This window comes from Patagioenas fasciata, chromosome Z, assembly GCF_037038585.1.
Source record: "Patagioenas fasciata isolate bPatFas1 chromosome Z, bPatFas1.hap1, whole genome shotgun sequence".
NCBI classification, from domain to species: domain Eukaryota; kingdom Metazoa; phylum Chordata; class Aves; order Columbiformes; family Columbidae; genus Patagioenas; species Patagioenas fasciata.
Genome location: NC_092560.1, coordinates 76,545,615 through 76,570,673, shown reverse-complemented (window position 1 = coordinate 76,570,673; position 25,059 = coordinate 76,545,615). Strand labels below are relative to the sequence as shown.

The 25,059-nt window shown below is 45.0% G+C and overlaps 1 protein-coding gene across 3 annotated transcripts in view; it reads right to left on the bottom strand.

The window, feature by feature from the left end:
* FAM219A (family with sequence similarity 219 member A) overlaps nucleotides 1-25,059 on the bottom strand; it is a 94,514-nt gene that overhangs the window by 19,564 nt on the left and 49,891 nt on the right. For all 3 annotated transcript variants that reach the window (XM_065860237.2, XM_065860236.2, XM_065860238.2), the window contains exon 2: nucleotides 16,874-16,973. In XM_065860237.2, coding sequence (XP_065716309.1) covers nucleotides 16,874-16,973 — 100 coding nt within the window. The remainder of the gene's footprint in view (nucleotides 1-16,873; nucleotides 16,974-25,059) is intronic.

Here is a 25,059-nt window from a genome sequence, read left to right as displayed (position 1 = left end):
GTGATGGGATTATCTGTCGTGAAGACAACTTCAATGCGAAGCAACATCAGAAACCCTCTGAATGCACGGGCTGGGGCGTCTGCAGGAGATGGGGAGTGGGAACCAGGTACCAATTCCTCTGAGGAAAGAAGGAGCTGTGGTGTGTGTACACATACAAATACACACACTCTCTCTCATGCACAATATGCTGGAAAGAGCCTGGCTTTCGACAAGACCCAAATAGAAATAGCTTTAGCACTCAGATTTCCTGACCATCTCTCCACCCCACTGATGCTGGCACATGCAGTGCTCGAAAAAGACTGGGAAAAGCTGTGAGCAGAGCAAAAAGGGTGGCAGAAAATACTCTCTGCTTTCAACAGGTCTTTGCGGCTGCTCACAGCTGCACTTGCGAGGTGAACAGAAGGGCAACGCCAAGCTTCAGGGAATAAAAACCCTTTAACTTTTATCCAGGTCAGCACCAGCAGAGACGTGGAGGAAGCCCAGGGACTGTCAGCCTTGTCCTTTCCAGGGCTGGCACTTAAGCCAAAATATGTGGGCACTGGGGTGTGCTGAGCTGTCTTGAACTGAGTCTCTCCTAGGGCAGCATGTGCATTGTGGGAACAACAGAAGAATCATCATTTTCGGATCATCAAATACAAAACCCAGCAAAGCCATCCAATCAAGATGATGCATCTTGACTTGAGAACCCCGGGGAAGGCAGCAACTCTTTGCAAATATTGCCAAATGCGAAGGGGAGCAATCCGCTCAGCTGCATGGCAGCCAGGTCTGTGCCCTGTAAGCACTGGGGGATGCTCTGGGAAGACCTGGAGTCCCTCTTTCCCCCCAGCTTAGTGATACTGAGGGCAGTGTATCTTTGCAGAGGCTCGAGGCTTACACCTGCATGGTTTGGGTCCTTTGCTGCAATGTCTGTCATAGACTGAAGGAAAACAAGGGAAGATGATTTATGCTGGTAGCGGTGTTATTCTGCAACGTTAATGAGTGGGAACATTTTAACCACAGGGATAAAAAGTGAGGAGAGACAGAAAAACAACTTAAGATGGCAATTTTATATCCCCTGCATCTGTTCCCTGGGCACCCTAAATCACACTGGCTTAGCCCAATGACAGGAATAAGGTTTCTTCCTGCCAGGTCTCCAGGGGCCCGTAACACATCAGGGAGAGCGAGCTGCATCTCCTCATCCCACCATGCCGTGACAAAGCTGTCGGAGCAGCTCTGACGGCCTCACCTCTGCCGCAGTGTCTGCTGTGAAAGGTAAGGACAGCCATTGCTCTTCTACATCCCTCTGGAGAGGATGGTACCAGAAACCAGAGGCAGAAAGTTGTTTCTTCTGTGAACTGCAACAATTTCATGCTTAAACAATTTCATGCAGCAAACTGGAATAAATGGGAACCCCAACAAAGCACCTCTGCTGTTTCTGTGCTGGTGAAGGTGCAAATTCCAGTAACATAGAGAGGTAAATTTGGGGGTTAAACGTACCACCACATTTTGCACACGGGAAAGGCCTTGCTGGCTGGGACAGTGACAATATGGTTTTCTTACTTTACTTTCATTGTTAAATGAACTCTGTTTACTTTGGTCGACCTTGTGAAAAATCATGCCTGGGATGCAGCATTAGCTCCATAATCTGGTCATCTGCACAGACCTCAGGAAGGTCAATCAACATCTACCGATGACAGTGGAAGGTGCTGAGAACCACAAACCTTCTCAGGTACATCTGACAGTCTCCAACTGAAGCCACCATTTGCAACTAGAATCAGCCAGCTAAATTATCTCCCTAAACTGCTGTCTCATACAGAGTAGTAGGTACCTACAAATGTCTCAAAACATTGTTGGGCCAAAGGACCAAAGCAAAAGTCAGCACCTGGGCAGGCAGTGCCCAGAGGGCACTCTCCCTCTGGAAATCTTTGAGGACCAAGTCCACCACTTGAAGTCACTTGGCTAACTTCAACACTGCTGGGATGGCAGAGTGATCCATATGTAGCAAACCCCAGAGGCTTTCAAGGATTGTCCCGAAGAATAGGTTTTACAGCGGTGGCCATTTACAAATGATGACATACCACTAATTACCCTTTCTTTCCACCGAACATAACCCCACTTCCTCCAGACCACAGCTCAGACTGCTCATCCTTTCAACAACCCTGTTTGTTAACCACTGCCAAGGGTCATCTTGAGCACTAAATACATGATGAGTACTCAGGAAGCAAGAGTAAATAATTTGTTCAAGTGAAGGACCGGAAGAAATGTACTCATGAATCTTCATTTTAAGAATCCCAAATATTCTCTGCTTAATTTTTCACAATTCTGTGATTCTGCCTCTGGATTATAGAGCTGGTCTATGAGGTCTGACACGTTGCTTTTTATGTTGTCTTTTGAAAAGTTTTAGCATTGTTCTGCAACCTTGTTAGATGTAACAAGCAGCTTTTCATAAGCATCTCTTTGTTCCACACCCCAAGATCATGAAAGAGAATTTATTTCTTCTGGGATACAGAAGTTCACTCCAGACCAGCATTCATTTTTTTCCCAAGGCAAGCTCCACACCTTTAACAGTCTTGAATATCTGCCCACTGCCTCCACTCCTCACCTAAATTCCTCATAAGAAGATCAAAACGGTGTTTTTCAAACTACTAAAATAGTAGACCTCATTCTCCAGGATGGATTTGAACCTTCTCTGCTTAAAATCCATTCCTCTGTCCTACAGAAAAAATGCATGGGATGAAAACGGGGAAAAGAAACATGAGATGGGAGGACTCACTTTTTTTTTATTCTGTTCTTTCTTACAATTATTAGTGGCATGCAGCAGGTAGGATCTGTGTGTGACAGCCACCCTCCGGGTCATCATGTTTTCCTGCAAAGTCCCCTCACCATACAAATCACAGCAGAAAAAAATATTCCCCTGCCAATCTAACATTTAAGCTGTCTTTTCCAATGGCTGCTTGAGACATCACCAATGCCAAGGAGAGCTTAAAGTGGTCTATGAAACTGAGGTGTTGTACAGCCACGTTAGCAGCTGCCCCTGCGCTGGAGGTCACACGAACATGTGCACAACTACCTTAAATTTGCTTCTGCTTTATAATATTCCATCGCTACACTCAGTGGATGCCCTTGTTTTGCTAGGACAGAGTGGGTACAAGAAATGAGCTTCTTGCTGGTGTTAAAAGACCACTCGGCACTGAGAGCCATGGATAAAATTAAATTCAGGAAAGACACCTGCAAAAGAACAGATTTCCCTATCTGTGCACTGCAGTCAGTAAGAGATAGAAGGAAAGCAGAAAATTAGTTTTAACACGTTATTAAATTCAATCACGGTACAATTGAGGAGGTTTGGTGAATTCAAGAGAAAGAACAGAGAGCAATAATTAAAATTTTAAAATAAGAACACTTGTATCAGTGTGAAAATCAAGTAGCAACTGGGTTTCTCTTGTTCACCAGCGGACATACCAGTGTTCATTGAAGAGGTCTGCTTTGTGCCATTGCATGAGGGTTACCTAAGTGTTCCTCCGCAAATCCTACTGTGTTTGTGTTGCGAACCCAAGAGAATAACTAGGTAGGACTTACACAGTAAGATTACTTTTTCAGTAGCAAGTACATTACATCTAAAAAATACCCCCGGAGTCCTAACTAGGAACAGGATCACAAGATACTTCAAGTTGGAAGTGACCTCAGGAGCTTTCTAGCCCAATGTCCTGCTCAAAGCAGGATCAGCTACAGGATTAGACTGGGCTGCTCACAGGTTTATTCAGTCAGGTTTTCAAAACCTTCAAGGACAGAGATGACACAACCTCCCTGGGACAAGTTTTCCAGTGCTGGACTGTCCTCATGGTGAAAAAGGATTTCCTTAAGGTGATTCAGGTGAGAAAAGAAACAGGTTGGGAATGAAGTACCCACTAGTTGCTACAGGCAATTTACTGCCAACACAGCCATGTGGATATCATTCCTCACTAGCACAGAGAACATTTCCCATGAAGTCTTTCCATTTGTCTTGCAACCCTCCAGGTTATCCTAGCCAACTCCCATCTGACGGCCATTACCTGGTAAATTCAGACAGCTGGCACTGTCTTTTTCCTCTTTATTCCCGCTCCTTCCCCTTTCTCTTTCTGCCTTGTCCTGAAGCAGAGCAGATTACAACCTGATTTTAGGTCAGGTTCTAGGACTGTCATGTATCGCAGCTCTTCTGCCCATATGCAGAAGCAAGTTGGCTGTGTGAGCTGGGAGGAACTAAAAACATAACATCTGCCTGCACAGAAAAACCTATATCAAAGTTTTGCTTTCGTATTTTTGCTTCATGCCCTGCCCCACAGATCAGAGCCACATTTCAGCTTGGTAGTTAAAGCATTCAGGCAGGAAAAGGAATTGAACTTGAGTCTTCCACGTTCTGGCTTGAAGTCTGTAGCTAAAAAAGGCACAGCTATCCTGTGACTTGAGCTTCCCAAATTTTCCATAGCCAAAACCACCCTGTAAATTAGACATGAATTTGTGAATTTTGGAACAACTAATGATACATTCTTTAAGTGAACTTACGAAAAAATAAAAAAAGGTGCAAGTGTTTACTAGGGACTTTAAGCCCAAGATACTTGTCTTCTCTTTAAAATTGCAAGCAAACCCCAAAAATCTTAATTTAAACACAGCCTCTGTTCTGGACTCAAACTACCCATGCCTGACAGCATCACTTTAAATATTAAATATGCTAGCCTTGTTCAAGACTTATTTTTAGCACAGTGTGATTTAGTATGTCAAACACGGTTTCTCAGATCAACTTATACAACGTACAATTGTCTCACTTGTATACTATTTTTCTCTTCTCTCTAATTCCTAGCCCTACAACCGGTATTTAAAACAAATAATAGTAAATCGTTATCTTTCGAACATCTGCTCTTACTTTCAGGTCGGGCAGGGATGGGGACAGAGAGGGGCTGTTTTCTGGCACGGAGTGGCTGGTGTTACCTGGGAGCTCTGTTGTAGTGAAGGGGCTGCCAGCAGCTTGGAAACCCTTGGTGTGATTAAACCTTCTTCTCATAGTGAGCTCACCATTTACCCATGGCAGAAAGCACTTTTAAGCATGTGAGCTTCAGACTACTGAGCTACACAGAAGAACTGCATCGGTCCTCCACGAGACATCAACACTTGCTGACTTGATTGTACCAATTTCATAGCAGTGACCAAAAAAGAAGGTATGTAGTTGTTGCCTGGAAAAAGTGGGAATTATCTTGCATTTACAGCAGGAGGTAGAAAAAAATCAAAGTTATAACAAACATAACAAGATGGTTTGGGGTTTACAGTAGAATTGCCTTAAAACAGTATAGAGGATTTATTTTATTGTGCTACAAACAGAGATACTTCACAGGACAGAGAGCTGAAACAGTTCCCCATTCAGAGAGGCTTAAGGTGAATCAGTTCAAGCTCTTCTCAAGGTAAGAGGTGAGTGAGAAAAAAAAGGCAGAGAGCTAAGAAAAGAAAGAGAAAAAAATATTTGGGCAGAGTTCACAGGTGAAAAGGACATGAAGAGGAAGGTAGCAGTCAGTGAGAGGCAATGGCTCAGCTGCGCAGTCTTGAAGAGTGAGGACGGATGATTTCACTGATATCGGAAGCAGGAGGATGCCTGGGAGAGGGGCAGTTTGCAAAGCAGAGTGCGGAGAACAGGACTCTGCTGTTTGTGCTGCACTGAGGCTGGAGGCAGAGACGAACAAACTGCAGTGGGTACCCAGGAGAAGCTGGAGATCATTCTCTGTGCGAGTACATGAAGACTTGGATCTATCTGCCAAGAACATACTTGTTACCCCTCCTCTCCCCTTGCAACTGGACGTGGAGAAAGGACACAAATGTCTATGTAGTACGCCTTCCCTATAGGTTAATAAAGAAAGAGGAATGCTCAAGTGTTTTCAAATCTGATGAACAACTCCTGGTTTTCTTTCTGGAAGAAGCTTCAAAAAGGGGACTACAGCTGTTTTGCACAGTGGCAGACTACACTGTCTCATTATCATGAACGATGCAATAAATGCCTACCCTTAGCACAAGCTACCGAGCCATGATTCACGCAGTAATTATAGCTTTTTGAATGATAGCTGTGTTTAACAACTGGAGAAAGCGGATCAGACTGTCCAATTACTGCTGTGACTTTACTGCTTCTTGAATAAAATCTTATCTCGGTAAATATGTGACATCTATAAAAACGGCTTTATTTTCCTTCAGTGAGACATGCTTTATAGAGAATGACTGCCAAGCGGAACAAGGAAAGAGCTGTGTCAAAAGCCTGAGGGTTGAAAGAAAAGGAGGAGAGGTGCGAGAAGGATTTCTGCGCACAGCAGAGCAGAAAGGCTGTGTCTGGTACTGCCTGTGGTCCTTCCCGGAGAGGCCACTGCCTCCTTACTGCTGGGGGGAAGCAGCTGCCAAGGAACCAGCAAAGCTCCCTCTTAGTCCCAGCCAGGACTTGCAAGACCCAGAAGGCTCTTTGAACAACTAGTCCCACCCTTTCCACTGCAGCTTAACTCCTGTTCCTAAAACTTCTCCGTAGATCTGTGGTGCTGGCTGGTGTACGAGGTTGGTGGTATCTCTGACCCCAAGTTGAGATGTTGAGAACAGCAGAAGTTGCAGTAGAGTTCCTTCTACCAGTCTGCTAACATAGGCAACAGCATCTTTTGCATGTACCCAGCACAGGCCCATATTGCCCCATGACCTCCTTCAATCAGCCTTCCCTTCACGAAGAACCACAGAAAAAGCCTCCACGGTTTCTTCTGTGCTGCCCCCTGATTTTGGGAATCGCTCCTTCCCAGGTCTCTGAACCAAAACTGAGGGGCACGATGAAGCCAAGGCTGCTGCTAACTAGGCAAAAATTGTGTTCCTACCCTACCTCTTCTCCACTATTCCATGTGGTATATCTCCCCAGCTGACACATTGAGAGCTTGGCCATGCAGGTGGTGCTTTAGCTGAGGCACTTGCTGTGCCAGGTGCACCAGGGCTCTGCTGTGCATGGCTGGGTGTAACACTGCTGCTGAGCCAAGACTGTCTTCAGGTTCAGAGAAGGACTCTCTGGATGTTCCTCTGCTCATGCTCAGCTGAGGTCCGCATCCAGGACCAGCATGGTATCTAACAAGGACACTGCTACTGACAAGAGCACATGATAGCGATGACATCCTCATCTGCTCTGCTCTCCTGCTGTGGCACACAAAGGTTTGTGTGTTTTTCTGAGCTGTGAGTCTCCAAAGGATCCTTTATGATCTCAGAGAAGCAACAAGAAGTCTTCAAGGTGCTGTGAGCATCCTCTGTGCGTAACAGTTAAAAAAACAACCAAACAAAAACTGCAGCGAACTTCCCGTACCAGCACAAATTCCTTTCCTTTGAGAAGTGCGTATAATTTCTACTTAATAGAGCCCTGATCTGCTGACAGAGCATTTTAGACCCAACACTCAATAAGCAGACAGTAATCCTTCCTGGGTAAGAGTTGAATGTGCAGCACAGAGAAGACAAAGGGGGAACCCACATCGCTGAGCAAATTCAGTTGACTGTCAGGTACAGTTTAAGGCTCATCATTAACAAAACACATGAAAAAAAAAAGCATAATCCAATATTGTCCATGGATGTTGTGGTCTGTTCCAGAGACAGTTAATATTAATTAGACTGGGCTCTACTTGCTTCCCTTGAGTGTCTCCTGGAAGCTCATCTACCTATGGAGACATCAGAAGGAATTACAGAAATAGTAACACCTGGTTAACTCAGAATTGGGGAAATCACAGAATCACAGAATGTCAGGGACTGGAAGGGACCTCAAAAGCTCATCCAGTCCAAACCTCCCGCCGGAGCAGGAACACCCAGCTGAGGTTCCACAGGAAGGTGTCCAGGTGGGTTTGAATGTCTGCAGAGAAGGAGACTCCACAACCTCCCTGGGCAGCCTGGGCCAGGCTCTGTCACCCTCACTGTGAAGAAGCTTCTTCTTGTTTAAGTGGAACCTCCTGTGTTCCAGTTTGCACCCACTGTACCGTGTCTTATCATCGGTTGTCACTGAGAAGAGCCTGGCTCCATCCTCATGACATTCACCCTTTAAATATTTATAAACATTAGTAAGGTCCCCCCTCAGTCTCCTCTTCTCCAAGCCAGAGAGCCCCAGCTCCCTCAGCCTTTCCTCATAAGGGAGATGCTTCACTCACTTCAGCATCTTTGTGGCTCTGCGCTGGACTCTCTCCAGCAGTTCCCTGTGGTAGGTCAGGGGATCAGGTGGAACCTATATTTAAGGACACGGGCTTTGAGAAGCCAGAAAACAGTACTATTGCCATTTTTGGTGTTAATTTTGTCAAAGATGCCAATACCTGAGCAGGCAGCCTAGTCAACTCAGCTCGTGTTCGCCTTTTTAATGTCAGGAACAAGGTGAAAATCACCTTTGGGGACATCACTCTCTTTTAAGACGGCTCTCTATGTACTTCATAAAAAACAGTGATAAGAGTAATACATGCTGTGTAACAAAACCTGTGAGCAGACCACCAGCTCGTCACTGCTGTGGTGCTGCCTGCCGGGCTTAGGCTTTGCTAGGCCAGGTAGTTTTCATTCTCATCCACTACTGAATATTTCCTTCCTTCTACCAGAGCATCTCAATAATTTGCTTAATTTGCTTTGCCTCACAACCTTCTGAGCTGCTTCTCCTGTTCGTGGTAACAGATTATGGTGGGTCAGGGCAAGTAAGAGAACCTGCAATTTGCAGCTGTGGTCCCCTGCTTCAAGCACAAAGCCCCCAGACTCCAGATGCTTCAGCTTACTCTCATTACAAAATAAAATAATTTGCACAGACACAGATTTTCAGGCTTAGATCTCTTTCCTAGACTATCAGACCTGTAGATATTGTAAAAATTTGGAATGGCTGAAGGATGGTCAGGTAATTCCAAAAAAATAATTCAGCTACCTTACAGCTTCCTCCTTCATGACTTTTTATCTGAAGGTGTATTAGCCAAGAGTGGTGTGTACAACATGAGGGTGGATGTGTGTCTGTGGGTCTGCAAGGTGTGTGGGTACCCAGTAACTTGACACGGGAGAGGCGCCTGTATGATGGTCAAGGGCTGGGAAGGCCAGTAAAGCCCTCATGGGGTGGCACAATAAATCAAGCAAATTTCAGCGACAGAAAGACTAGGTTCATCTGGTGAGCATCATGCCCTGTCCTGCCAATATTCACGTGCTCAAGCTTTGCTCCTGGGATGTGCTGACTGGTACCTGCCTTCCCTCTGTCTCAGCTCACACTCCCTCCTGCCCAGAGCTCTCTGCTAAACTCCAGTGAACTGCTCTGTTCCAGTTTCTCTTAATGGCTTTACTGTTCACTCGAGCCTGTGTCAGCTACAGTGTCTCAAAACACCCCTCCTGCCCCTCTGTTTCTGCTCTAACTTATCTTCAATAATATGCCTGTCACAACTGTTTTTCTGCCCTCATCCTTGCTGCTCTGTCTGCAGGCAGCCTTACTGCCCTTAACATGATGCAGCTGCTCACTCTCTCATCCCCTCCAAAAAGAGCCTGGAGATATCTTACAGGAAGGATGCTACATTGAATCTGTGTATGCAGTTTCTCTTATAAATGGAAAGAGCAACAACACATGAAATAATGTTTAAATAAATTCCTCCCAAGCCCCAGGAGACCTCCGAGGGGTGGGCTGCACTTCTATCTTCATGAAGAAAATCAATAGCAGTGCTATATTGCTGCTGCGCTCTGGCTTCCGCACTACTCATTCCTCCCATGCAGAGTAGAGACTGTGTTGAAGGAAATGGGTGCTCCCAGGGGAGGAAAACGGCTTTGTGCACTTAAGGTAATGATGTCACTTGAGGTCGCCATGCAAACTGTTATGGATATGGAAATCTGCCGTCTTGTCAATAGGGTTGGAACCTAGGGACCTAGCTTAAGAGTTACAGCTTTTTTATAAAATGGTTTCCCAATTTACCTACATAGCTTCTTCCCAGAAACAACAGCTGCTGTACCTAATTAGCATTAATTGCCTTGTTACAGAAGAGCAACTGGGAACAGCACAGTACTTGAGGTACTGACAAAAGGATACACTAATGGCATTGATTTGTCCAGTCTACTACAATCTCCCCTTATTATTCTGTTTTCTGTATGAAAAGGTTAGAAGTCACAAGCTGTGATGCAGACTTGGGAAGAGATGACAGAAAAGGAGCCACGGATGGAGGCAGTAACTGAGACATACGGCCTAAGCAAGATGCTTGCTGCCTGCTCTGTTTGGGACTGCATCTCCCAGCACCAGGTTTTCATCGTGACCTGTGGCAAGAGCAGCCCTGGAAAGGCATCTCTGAGCAAGGCATCCTTGTGAACAGCACCAGGATAGGACGCTCTGCTGTGCGCTTTGCAGCTCTGCCGTGCAGCTGCATTAAAACAAGCTGTGAACCCACACTTAACCCTAGGAAACGGGGGTTAAATCGCTACACAAATTGAAATATCAGTTTCAGAACCAACACGGGGATATAAAGGCAATGTGTCTTTTACTGAGATCAGAGACCATCTGTAAAATTTCAACCAGAAATGCACCAATTTCGTTATGTTGAACCCTGAGGGCTTCGCAGTTCTCAGCTCATTGACTGATATTCCCAGTACTGTTCCACCCTGATCATACAGCAATTCAGTATCTGCCACGAATGTGAAGCAGCAGGCTGGAAGGCAGGAGCTAAAACCACAGATGAATCATCACCTCATGTCCCCAAATGGATTATCTCCTCTGTTCACTCCAGTCTCCACCAAGATGCGTCCTGGCCATAAATTACATCCTCAGTTTTGTCCAAGTCAGGCACCCTAGGGAACAAAACACTGTTTTTCCTTGCCATGGGATTTCTGTTGCTATTTTACCCTACCAGAATTGCTTGCTCTGAGCAATTATTCCAGTTACTTGCTTGAGGTTTTTGAGAATCTTGTTTGTTAACAAGCAAGAATTAATCCAATAGCACAAGTAAAATAATTCAGTGTTTCTAAGTGGATGTACCTAACTGGTGTTCTGACACCAAATCCCCATCCCCAGCTAAAGACTGTGGAAGCCACAGATATGAACTCCAATGCTGTCACTAAGTAAAATCTCAGGATGTTTGTACATGGAGTGGACCAACAGGATGGGATCAGGCCCATTCCCTTTGGTGGTCTCATTTGAGATCTCTCCTTGGAGCACTATGGTTATTTGTCAGAGAACACCTTTTTCTACCAAGACTTCCTTTACCTCTCCCTGAGCCATCTGCTTGGCTTGGGCCCCACTATGGACATTCACTTGCTCTCCTTCTTGTCACAGAGAAAGCCAAAAAGCCATGCTGAGGTGACTCAGGAGGCTTTTATGCTCACCCTAGCAATAGGAACAGGCTCCCTGTGAGCAGAGTTTTCTTAGCAGTAGTAGCTGGGCTGGCCAGATCTGCTCTAAGGGTGATCTGCACTGTGTCTCCTAGGCAAAACACCAACATCCTACAACTGCAGCTAGCAGGAGGGAACTGTTAGTATCTTATTAATCAATTAAATATTTCTGCTCTGTTGGTGGTAGGACAGCTTTTTGCCTCTTGAAGCAAGGGGAGTTTCTGGTTAGGCTGGTGAGTATAAGCCCAAGCTTATAATTGAGCTAGAGTGGCTTACACCAAAGGCAATTTTGTGACAATTGGCTGTCCTTATGGGGCTGACTAGTACCAGCTATGTGCTTTTTGGTACTAAGATAAATAACAGCATGATATCTAGCCTGGGAGGGGAACAAAACAGTAGCTACAAAAGCAAGAAAATCACCTGCTACATTTGCAATTCAGGTAATTTTTTACAAGAAGCTTTGCAAAGGAAGTCTAAAATAAAAGCCATCAACACTCTCAAGCCTGCATCAATACAGTGTAGGCTTGGTCATATGGCAGGAGACCTCACCTGCATGTAGGTCACTCATTCTGAAGGTGGGATCCAGTCTGCCTAGCTTAGACACTCATTTTTCACGTATTTTTGGCCACCCCATTGAGTAGTCTTCCCAAAACAGTACCTTATTCTCCGTCTAGTCCAAGGAGAGGAGCTGCTTACATCCAAGACAACAGGTATCTCAGAGGGATGAAGGCTGCTATGAGTGTCTCTGTCTGTCTGCCTCTCTCCTTTATGTTCATCTGCAGATGGGGATGCAGCAGATCTATTGCCAAGCTCCTGATGTGGTGGATGTGCTGACAAAGATGCCATTGCCACAGTCCCTCATCACCACTGCAGCCTGTCCTGCGGCACTTCAATCAATTGCCACGTTGCCTGTTTTGTTTCAACAAAAACTTGTCACGTCGTGGACTGCTAGGTAAGACAGACAGACTGTCTGGATGGGGATTTCAGTGCAGAGAAGGGAAATTAAAAATGCAAACCAGAAAAACAGATGGCATAAGCTTCATTAAAATAATATCTCATCTCCTGGGGGTCCCATGAGGATCTGTTGCTTTCCAGTGGATATGGAGCCCCTGAGACTTACATTTGGGGATTATTCTCTTCCTCCCTCTCTCCTTAACACAACTCTTTTCTGTTTTCAAAAGGCTTGTGGTATGTCCTCCATCTGGATATGCCTCCTAATAAGGATGTGCTGTAGACATCTCCAAAGCGCTAATGGACACCCAGCCCCCCACAGTGCTGTCAGGAGCCTCCTTATCAAGTGATTTGCCAGAAAGAAGCACGGCTGAGCCTTGCAGCTCCTGACAGAAAGACAAAGTGGGAGTGTTAGAAAAGTAGGAAATACATAATTAATATGGATATAATATCAATAAGGGTTTAAGAAGATTAACTACGTGAACTGGGATATGTTGTTTGCCCTCGGTATGAGGTTCTCCTTTCTTTCAACATGGCCTCAGCACCAAGCTAAATGTGTTTCTGTTCCACTCATAAATCAGGCTTAACCTTTAGGAAGTCACCAGAAATATAAGCCACCTGTGAAGCTTTTCTTTTATCTACCTGGCCCCCAGAAGCAAACATGTCTCCAAATGTATTAATTCAGAGGGGGAGAAACAACCAAGGAAAAGACCATTTGAGCGCTGGGATAAATCTGTGTTCAGTGCATGCAGCACATCGTGCCGTTTCTGGCAGGCTTCAATCACTGCAGGCTCTGGAAGCAGAAGTTGTATTCATGCTGGGTTGGTATTTAATTGAGCTCACTTGGACCAAGCTTCCAGCAAGCGCATATGATAGATTTATACATGAATCTTCACAGAGTGAGAAGTGACATTTATCAGCCTTCTATCAGAGCATTTGACATTTGAACAATTGATTCTGATTTAACAGTGAAAAATGCCACTATCCTTATGGAAAACCTCCAATAGGATTAAAATCCTAGTCACTACCATCCCCAACAATGGCTCTGCCAGTTAAGCTATTAAACATTTATGTACTACCTTAGCTTTATCTAGCCTTAAAGCGATTAAAGAAAAATCCAAATCCTGACAAGTTTAATGCAGAAGAGCAAAAAATCTACTTGGATGAAGAAGGGCCAGAGCTGGGAGATGTGAGCCATGAAACTGCTTGAAAATTGTAAAGGCTGGGCAGATTTTAAGAATAACAGCAGCATGAACTGATGTGGGTTAAAGGCATGTTACACTGGCTACAGGCAACACAGTTAGTCTTGTTTTGCTCCAGGTAACCTACAGCTTATCTGGGTATGGCTGAGAGTAAAGAGTCGATCCAAATGCCACGAGATGCCTGTTCACCTAACTACAGGGGCACGTCGTTTCCACAGGCAGAGCGAGAGGTGTTCAGACTTCTTTCTGGAGACAAGGCAGAAAGACGCTCGTCAGCCTTGTAAGATAATTCCTCCTAAGCAGGTAGGTTTCACCCACTATTACCCTCATAAGCATTTTGTGGTCAGCGCTGAGTATTCACCAGGCAGGAGCACTATCTGGAAAGGAGGTCCTGGCAATGACACACCTCTATCTACTGCAAATCTGTTCAGACTGTTCCAATACCTTCCTTTGTCTCTTTACTGGTCAATAGTAGCCTTCAGCAGTGGTTAAATTAAATAAAATTTTCCCTGTGCAGAAAAGCAGAACTTCTGGCAGAAAAACAAATCATTTTCTTGTACCTGATCCTTGGAAAAAAGCTGGTAAACTCTGCAAAGCGTGGTTACGGTGTATTTTAATGTATTAGTCCACTTTAATAACCTTGCAATCAATTGATGTAACAGGCTTCCTCTTCCTCAATCACCTCACTAAATTTTAGTTTACAGCAGATGGAGTTTCTCTTGTAATATTTTTTTCATTTCTATAATTTCAGTTTCCATATTTTTTCTCCATGGGATTTCCCAGTCTTTGTTGTACTCATGTCTCCCAAATATGCTATGACTAAACTATCTTTGCCGACTCCTGTCATTAATGAAAAAATAAATGAAATTACTGCTGGAGAACTCCATCGGCAATGTCCCTTCTTCTGACACATTCTCCTTAAACCCTACCTGATGTGTTCTGGGTTCCTGGGCTTCTCAATCTACTGACATTGCTTAAGCATTAAGTTTATAAACCTGAGGCTCATTACAGATCTACCTCAAATTACCTTTTAATCCAGTTTGCATTAATTGAACCCATTATTCCTGAATCCAAATCTATTTCCTATGATCAAATCTCCTATAATGTCCTCATGGCTTACCAAAGCCCAGTCTGAAATAGCAGCATTTCCTGTCACGTTAGTGAGTCTCTATAGCCTAGAAAACCAAAAATATCTGAGACTTACCAATAATAGTATCAATGGCTCTCCAACCTGATTCCTGATGTTAAATTATCCGAAACAACTACTGCAGTCGTAATTATCTCTCTAATAACATTACAGAACACTCTTGGCAGTGAAAAAGGATCCTGGAGGCATATGGCATGCTGGCAGTGATAATCGTTTACCAAACTGTGAGATGTGCTGTCATTAATGCATACTGCTGCTCCCTGCCTTTTCCTGAAAAGCAGCCACTAATTTAGAGTATTCATGGCTGTGATTGCAGGACAAATTTACTGTCCCAATGCACTTGCTCACATCCTGATCAGTAGCTCAAGGTCCTCCACTTTGCTGCATAATCTTGCTGTGTTCGCACATCCAACTTTCTGTCTTACCCTTCCTAGTCACTCTATCAGCGAGACCTTGTCTATTCAACTACTTTCTTTTCCTTTGCTGTCCCTGAGTCTACTCTGTGACATTCCTTTCTGCATTGCTATGACTGGATTTATCTGATTATCCAATTTACTATGTACTCAGGTAGAGCTTTGAAACTTCACAAGCACTCCTCAAACTCTGCCTGGTGTTTCTTTCAGGCTCCCCTTATAACTGAAGCCAACATTAGTGTTGTCCTGTATCTGCCCTGTATCAAAAATAGCGTGGTCAGCAGGACAAGGGCAGTGATCCTTCCCCTGTACTCTGCATTGTTGAGGCCACACCCGGAGTATTGTGTTCAGTTCTGAGCCCCTCAGTTCAGGAAAGAGATTGAAGTGCTGGAGCGGGTCCAGAGAAGAGCAACAAGACTGGGGAAGGGACCTGAGCACAAAACCTATGGGGAGAGGCTGAGGGAGCTGGGCTTATTTAGTCTGGAGAAGAGGAGGCTTAGAGGTGAGCTCATCACTCTCTATAAGTACCTGAAGGGAAGTTACAGCCAGGTGGGGATTGGTCTCTTCTCCCAGGCAGTCAGCAATAGGACAAGGGGGCAGGGGCTTAAACTCTGCCAGGGGAAATTTAGGCTGGATATTAGAAAGCAATTCTTTGCAGAGAGAGTGGTCAGGCATTGGAATGGCTGCCCAGGGAGGTGCTGGACTCACCGTCCCCAGAGGTTTTTAAACTGAGATTGGACATGGCACTTAGTGCCATGATCTAGTAAACGGACTGGAGTTGGACCAACGGTTGGACTTGATGACCTCTGAGGTCTTTTCCAAACCAGTCGATTCTGTGACTCTGTTTGCAGTAGTACTGCAGGTCCTTGGGTAAACCCCATCTATCAAAAACATCTCTTCGTAATCAAACACTATTGCCTAAACTGTCCCAAATCTTCTACAAACCTTAGCTGTCTGGTGACCTTCCCTGTCACTCATTTGGAAGGGGCTAGAGCTATTCCACTGTACATCTGGGCACTCACTTCTTTCAGAGCTTTCCCCAACATGGCATGGTCACCTTCAACCATCTCCAGAAGCACCCTGTCAATGTCCTTTGTTCTGATGTGAAGGACAACCAGAGGACTGCTTCCTGCTCCTATTGGGAAATAGACCTAAGTTTCTGTTTTTCATCCTTCCTCTGAGCTCATCCTTGCTCCCACTGTTGCTTTGACCTGTCCTTCATCATGTTCTTGAGCTTTTTTGGCACAACAGTGGCTCAGGTTTCGGAGGCAGGACATCCATGTGTGGGTTGCTGTTCTCTTGTAAGCATCAGCCTTGCGAGGAAGCAGTGTATTGTGCTAACTGGATGATTCTGCTTCCAGAACTTAAAAAAAACATTGCTCAGAAATAGCACAACTATTTGTGTGTGAACCTTTACAAATCTACAAGCCTTCCATCTCGCACTAACCCAGCTCTGCCTTTTCCTGGTAATGGCCCAAGTCTCTGATTCTTTCCCTTTTGTTTGCAGTGATGTTGTCATCTCTTCTTTTTACAGTCCCTCTATATCACCTTCATTCTTTATCTGGCCAAGCTTTCATCTTAGCTCGATACAAACCTGTAGGTGTAAAAAGCTATGCCTCCCTTTCAAGGCATAGCTTCCTTCCTCTACAAAAGCCCCAAATACAGGGTCCTTACATGGCTGTCAGTCACTCCCCTGAGCAGCAGAATCACAGACAAAACTGCCCTGTCAGTTGTTTGAGCCAAGCTGGCGTGTTCAGCCACACGCATGGAGATCTGCAGACCATCCCACGAGCACATCACCGTATTTCAGACCTTGGATTCAGCCTTTTCACTTTCCAACAGCAAAGACTCACCTAATTTCACTTGAAGTGGGGACGGCTTATAGTTCATGGCTACAGTCTCTCCCTCTCTTGTATCACAGTCTCTGTCCGAAATAGATGCAGCTGTTGGATCCTGTTAAGAAACAAAAGAAACAAAACAGAACAGTTTAGCTAAAGTTTATGCAGTCTGTTCTCTAACTGGCTGTTAGGCGAGTCCATCTTCTCCTGCATTCAGAGGGAGCCGAGAACATGCCAGTGTTCTGAATGGTCGAAACCCAGGGACAAAGCACAGAGCTTTGGAAACACATTTAGTATGCTAAAAGTATCTCTGGAAACACCAGATTTCAACATCAGACTTATATGATGGATGATATTAGGAATATAATGTGGATGGTAGGTCAGCAGTTCAAATTCAGCCTGGGTTGGCAGTAGTCCCAAACCATTTTCATGTGATGACTCTTCGGGGTGTTGTATGAAACGCATTTACAGTTTAAGCCGAGTTCCAAGTGGACCACTCAACCTCAAGATTAAAACCAAAAAGCTCGTGACCAGGTCTGTGTGAAAGTCCAGCTCAGAACAAATGAGGACCAAATGAGTGGGAGAATTCAATCTCCAGTCCCTTTTGGGAGAGGAATGGAAAAGCCTAAAGTTCCGATACTGAATGTATTTTGTGGCTAACTGGAAAGATTTCATTTCAGTATCTGTCAGCACAGCACCTTTCACCATCAGTGAAATGTTCCCAAAAATCAAAGGTCCCCAAACACAAAGTCTGGTCCATCACGCCTACTTGCAGACAATCTAGTCCAGGTAGTAGTGTTCCCTATGGAGCAGTGCATCAAGGGATTCAGAGAGAAACACTACCCATTCAGACAATGCTCTCACTACTAAAAATATTTAAAGTCTTTCACAGCAAACTCCAAGCCTGTTGGAACTATCTCAATTTAGCACCACAGTAAAAATTAAAATCAGTTTTCACACATGTTCACTTCTTCCCATCCAGAGCTAGAAACTGAATTAAACACACATATACATATGTGTATGTAAATCTGGATTTATAATAGGTAGAGCTGCACATGGAGAACAAACACCCAACATTACGTCCAATATCTGAAGAAACCATCACTTTGTAAGAAATGGAACTAAGCATCAGAAAGTAAATACCAGAAAATACCATTCCAAACCAGTGAATTGATACTCTTCATCTCTCAGTTTCTGGAGTTCGTATTTTGTACATAATCTCGTTAAAAATGCAACTCATCATTTGGCACTGACACTTGTATGCAAGGCAGAGCCACTGAGTTTCAAAGCAAGGTACCATCACCCTTTCATCTCAGTAAAAAAATCACTTGGTGAGCCACTGTCCCTTACTCCCAGTGCCTGCCTTCACTCTGTAGTACACTTTGGCTCTTTTTAACACACTCTGCTTATGAGATAAAATATGACTCTTGAATGAGGGTCTATCTTCATAGAAACTGGTTGAGTAACACATGTAGGGTTATAATGTTCTATCAAAATGCAGCTCCTTTGCACGATCCAGTAGACTTTGACAGGACTTAAAATGGATGGTTGCTTATAAGAGCTTGCATCAGTGACATTAAATAGATAATGCTGAACCATATGCAATTTCCTCTGCTTTCCTCTAATGCAGTCACTGCTGCGCTTGTGCTCTAACGCAGTAGTTTAATGATGGGTTAAAAAGGTTAGAGCAGATTGCAAATAGAATGGCAGCAGTTGTAGAGACTGATACAGTCTCCCCTCAGCCTCCTTTTCTCCTAGAGACATGTGAGCCAGAACTTCACATAGCAGAGCAGGGGCCCAGCGACCTGGACTAGCTCAGGTTCACGCTGTTAAAATTACACTTAAACTCTTCAACTCAAAACCAGACCCTATTTTTCTCAGAAGCTGATGTGCTGACAGCAGCTTTTCCTTGTGGATAACCTGCTGGTGACGAGAGATGTCCATTTGCACAAACAGAGGGAAGGGAAAAATGGTCTGAGGTGCCTTTGAGGATTCAGACTCAGACTCTGGTCCTGGACCAGAGGACTCAGCTGGAACTACGTCAAAGCTCTGGTCTAGACCAAACAAACAGAAAAGGTTTCCTAGACATCCAGAGGAAACAAGGATGATTTTCAAAGAGTGATTACTTCCATCCTGTCTTAGATGCTCATATTAAAAGCAGACAAATCTGTGCTGGCACGTGGGTCTCCCTCTCCCCACTGACTACAGAGGAGGCCTGGAAACTGGTGGAGACTGCACCCTTGCCGCTGACACTGGAGGTGAGAACGATGAAGGACACAGCAGTGGAGTCCATAATAACACTGGGAATTCAGCTCCACAGTTTGTATTGGCACTCTTCGGCTCCAGCAGCATGGCGCCTCTACAGCAGACCCGCAGGGGAACACGTCACAGCCACAAGAGAAACCCGTGACTTGCACAGAGGGATGACGAAGCATCAGCAGAGCCTGGGTGACCACCGCTGTGTGCACAGGCCAGTCCTGCGCCCTCCAGAGAGGGAAATGGATGCATACTGAGCTGGGCCAGAAGCGGTGTCCACCTGCCCCTGGCCTGGGAGTGCCAAGCCACTGTCATATTTCCCACCCATCACTTCATATACATCCTGCAACAATGCACAGGACTCCAGAGTAACAACTCTGGCTGCGACAATAACAGCATTCCCATGGCAGATAGGCTGGAGCTGCCTCTTGCATGAACATGTTTTGCTTCTGTGCATGCTGAACAGGTGCATTTCTCTCTCTATAGCTCATCTACCCAGAGAAACATTTACCTGACTCATCAGCCTTTTGCTTGTGAATGCCTACGAACACACTGAGACTCAGTGAGAGCTTTTGCTATTGGAATCCACTTGTCATTTTGTCCTTTTTTACAAGCCCCTCTAAACTGATGCATGCAGCTCTGACCCTGATGTCAAAATCTCAGCTACATGGTGTGACCGGTCCCAGGCCAGATGATGTGATTTCTCTCTGCTCACTGAGGGGAACAAAACACTCCAAATCAAAAGCCAAGTGCCAAGATGTAGCTGCAGGGGCTCCAAATGGCTATGGGAATTTAATACATTCAAGGGATTTTTTTGTTCCTGAAGCCTCCTTATGCCTTCACTCCTAGGGAAAATACACATTCAATTGGGACACTGCATGAAAATTTGTAGGAGGCCAGACTTTAACTGAAGTATTCTCCCCACATACTCACAGCTTACTTGGGGATGCACAATCACAGCATTCAAATGGTGGGGTGGCTCCTTAACAGTTTGTTTCTATGAGCTGGACACAATGGACCTTGAAAACTGCCCTCCTGGTAGGTACAGCCACGTCCTACAGTGTGTGTACCATGTGCCATTTCTGATTGTCAGAAAGTGTTTTCAGTGAACCTTTGTGGAGCAGGAGTGCTGTGAATCCTCAGTATACAGAGGCACAGAGAGAAGAAAGCACTTTAAACTGAAATCAGAGGTTTGAGGAAGATAGCATGCTCAGCAGGGTTCTTATTCTTCCTTTTGTTTTAAATCACTCCTTTCCTTTTGCAGTACTTAGCAAGAAACACAACACCTGCTATTGCACCAGGGCTATAGCCTTTTTACTTGTATTGTCTACCTCCCCCAGTAACCGACACTGATGACAGGGGAAAAATATTCCCAAAGAGCCAGCAAACTGTGCAGTTACACCCTGAGCCGGGCGCTGGGCACAAACACACCCTTGTCATGTCTTGGAAAATGCAGCTTCCTCTGAGTTCCTTTACGGTCAATATGTCTGACATCCCACAAGCTTAACAAGTCTCTGCTTTCCACCCTGCAAATCCTCTGGGACCCCAGTGAATGTGGAAGGGAATGGGCACACACACTTTCTGCAGCCTTCAGCTGCCCCTTAAAAACACATCTGGAAACTGAGATGTCTTTCTGCCCACCCTTCCTGATTCTAAAAATCAGTCATTTTTGCAGCCATAATCTGCTGTCTGTGGGAAATTCTATCATCATGAAAGCAGCTCTTGCTTTTTGATAAGAGCAGAAGGGCATGATTGCCCTTCACCTCTAATCTCAAGGAAAGATCCAATGTACAGGGCTTTTCCCACCGCTTCTCGCCATAGTTCATAGGCTCTGGTCTGGTCATCATAAGCCGAATCAGTATGAGCTGATTGCTCAGGAGTATCATCCAGCTACCTCTGTCTCTGTCCAGTACCAACCAATTATGTGTTTGCTGCCTTCTGTCCAGCTTAAAGATGCTGGAAGTCTGGGTGCGCACCCATGTGTGGCAGCCTACAGCGAGCACTCGCAGCTCGGCAGACTCCTGCTTTCTGAAGCTGCCCATGTGGATCACACACTGCAAACAAAATGCTAACAAGAAGGGACAAGCCCAAGTGCTCTGCTTCTTTTCCACATCAAACATTGAGTTTGGAAAAATGGATAGATGTTCTATGCATGAGAGACTGACTTAGTGAGCAGAAAAACAAGTGAGAAACTTCACGCACCCTTGAATACAGGGGGTACACTGGAATCACCAAGAAGTTTCTATCATTGTCATGCTGTCATCCCAGACTCTCAGGGCTAGAACACTGCTCCTGATAATAAATATTTATGCCTTGGGAACAGAAAAACCTATGCCATTGGCAGATTCTCTCTGCCTCAAGGTGTACCACACTAGGTTATCCTGAGAAAGGCAGCAGGCTTCTGGGGAGGGCACTCTGATGTGCACAGGTGGGCATGTAAAAGCACAATCTCACAGTGTTTTGGACAACAGACCTCTGCATCCTATAGGTGTCACTACAATATAGTCATGAAATAGCTGTGAACCGTGAACCTAAAGTGCTTAAAAAACCCACTAGGAACAAAAGCACTGGGAACCAAGACATGTAGTCTGCCTAAGTAAGAAACAGCATAAAAGGAGATGCCCTAAGGTTGTTAGATTTATAGTGGATCAAGCCAAATCCACCATATAGATGAACAGTGGTCAGTAATGGCACGTTCAGCAAGAGAAAGTTAAGCATCACAGAGGGAGGCAAGGCAGGAATGGAACCTGTAAGCCCCACAAAAGACTCTCTCATGCTGTCCTCCACATCCCTCAGGCTTCAGCTTAAACATACAGTTTTGGAGCCCATTATTTGAAGGAAGATGTAATACCCTCAGCAGTCCTATACATAAAAGCTGGAAGCTACAACTGTCTGGGAACACTGGAAGAATGAGGTTGTTCAGAGGAGAATCAGGAAGACTGAGGGATACAAATAGCTATTTTCAGATACAAAAAGGGCTGCCACTGAGAAAAAGGGAGAAATTTTTTTTCATATTTCTGACCACCAGAGTAAGAAACTATCACCTTAAATTGCAACAGGGTTGCAAAGAAATACCAGAGAAAACTGTAGAGCTAAGGGTAAGGAGCCGTACATTTGCCTGATGAAGCTGTAGAATTGCTCTTGCTGGAAGATTTCAAGCCTGGGTTAGAAACACATTTGTCACACAGAAAGTCAACAGAGCTGATCTGGCTTTGGGGCCACTTGATTTGGATTTGGTGCAAGCTGGTAAGATCACTGATCTTCTTAGGTCTTAAGAGGAGACTCCTTCTCAGCCAGACTCATTAAGACAGAACGCCAGTTTATGCCAGGAACAAGAGGTTCTCCTAACTCCCCATCCACTGCCACAGACCATGGCTGGCCTTCAACTTGCCTCTGGGCAAGCTGAAGAAAATCTTTTTTCTGAGTCTCAAGTTGAAGGAACTCCAGAATCACAGGGTGACCAGAACGGAAGGCTCCTAGAAAGATGTGGTTGTCTCTTTTCATCAACATGTGCAGGCTGCCGGATCCAGAGCACTAACCTAAATGATCTCATTGGCCAAGAGGGCCAATGGCATCCTGGGGTGTATTAGAAGAGGGGTGGTCAGTAGGTCAGAGAGGTTCTCCTTCCTCTCTACTCTGCCCTGGTGAGACCACATCTGGAATATTGTGTCCAGTTCTGAGCCCCTCAGTTCCAGAAGGACAGGGAACTGCTGGAGAGAGTCCAGTGCAGGGCAACAAAGATGATGAAGGGAGTGGAGCATCTCCCTTATGAGGAAAGGCTGAGGGAGCTGGGGCTCTGGAGCTTGGAGAAGAGGAGACCGAGGGGTGACTTTATTAATGTTTACAAATATACAAAGGGTGAGTGTCACGAGGATGGAGCCGGGCTCTTCTCAGTGACAAACAATGGTAGGACAAGGGGTAAGGGGTTTAAGCTGGAACATAAGAGGTTCCACTGAAACTTGAGAAGAAACTTCTTCTCAGTGAGGGTGCCAGACACTGGACCAGGCTGCCCAGGGAGGTTGTGGAGTCTCCTTCTCTGCAGACATTCAAACCCGCCTGGACACCTTCCTGTGGAACCTCAGCTGGGTGTTCCTGCTCCGGCAGGGGGATTGGACTGGATGAGCTTTCGAGGCCACTTCCAATCCCTAACATTCTGTGATTCTATGATACCAGAGGTCCCTTCCAACCCCAGCCATTCTGCGGCTCTGTCATTCTGGGAACCATTAATCTCAGCATCACCACCCCACACCAAAGTCAAAATAAATGGCATGTTGGTGACACAGCCACTGATGCACTGAAGTACATTCAGATCGCTAGTGACTCAGTTTCAACAAAGCAGTAAACAACAACTGCTTATTGACTTTCTACTAGCTGTGCCAATGCACCAGTTACAACACTGTTGTTTCGTCTCTTCTGAGAAACTGCTGAACAGATCTTATTTAACACTAACAAATTAGGCCTGCAACATCCACCAGAAGATCCAGATTTTGAACCTGATTAATTTATAACTACAAGACAAGTTGGTATTTGAAGCCATTTTTTTCAGCAGTTGTAAAGCCAAAGGTGTTAATATTGCTGCACGATTAAAACCTCAAGTCTTATTAATTAAACTGAACCAGAACATCACCAAAAGGACTTTTTACTGTGTACACCTGCAGCCGGGGCAGCTCAGCTCCCTGGCAGGTAATGAGGAGGCGAGATCTTGGCTTTGTTTCACAGTGCCAGTCTGCGTGTGCTGCAGTGCTTGCGCCGAAACGTGCCCTTGGAGCCTCGGCCACCGAGGGTCTGCCCGGCTGCCACATTCAGGATGAACAAAATGCAGCAAACGGAAAGGCATGAAGCTGTGGAAAGGGAACGAGACATTTCAGAGGTCTGTTCTCCTAATCAAACCTGACATTTGCAGCACAGGGAAGAAAGTCTCTTTTTTTTTCAGATGATGTGTGACTAACACTGGGAGTCTACGGTAACAGGGGAACCACCAATTCCATAAGCAGACCAAATACTCTGGGAAAGCAACTGAGGGACAAGGAAGAAAAATGGGAGTAATTACATGATTTCTGTTAGATTCTCCTTCGAGAAACCAGCAGCACAAGCAGGCCCCAGTCCTTTCAATCATGATAGAGTATATTTAACACTGTATTTCCCTCCAGGCTCTTCTCGAGCACATGAGCCATCACTATTATCACATGCATTTGTAGGTTTGGTGTCTTGTGCTAACTTTACATGATTTAAATTGGATCGTTAACATTGCAAATTAGAGAAATGCTACACTGCACTCCCCACTGCCTGCAGCGCCTGCCAAGCGGCTGGCATGCAATAACTATTTAAAACCAGCTATTAACTGGGGTATGTTTTCAGGATGCTTCAATACCAAACCATTTCCTTCCTTGTAAAGGATATATACATGAAGACAATACACCTTTCATTTTGTACCTCTGATTGCGTGGCCCTGAGGTGCAATGTGAGACACATGAGTATTTAAGGCAATAAAGCATCACCAATTCCTTGGTACCTAACAGTCAGTTTAGCAACTGGCATCTGGCCAAACCAGGATCTCAAAAACCCCCAAACAACTTTCTAACTGCTCTTTAAACCCCAACTAATGAGGGAAGATACCCGCAAAATGATTAAAACTTGAGGAATGTGTCAGAGCCAAGGTCATGGTGTGTTTGGAAGATGGAGGCAGGAAGAGGAGCCTGGGATCTTGGCTTCATGCCACAGCCAAATCCTACAGAAAATTGCAATGCTCTGCACAGCCCTGGTGTTGCCCATAAGGGATCACAGCAGGACCTTGTACTGACTGAATTCATGCTTGTTGGTTAGTCTTGAAGGTTTTTTTCATAGGTGTGTCCCATCTTTACTCCTTCAAGGCTTTAAAGGAGCCTCACAAAGAGGAAAAACGTATTTTGAAAGACAGGGTTGAGTTTTCTACTTGAAATGAAGAC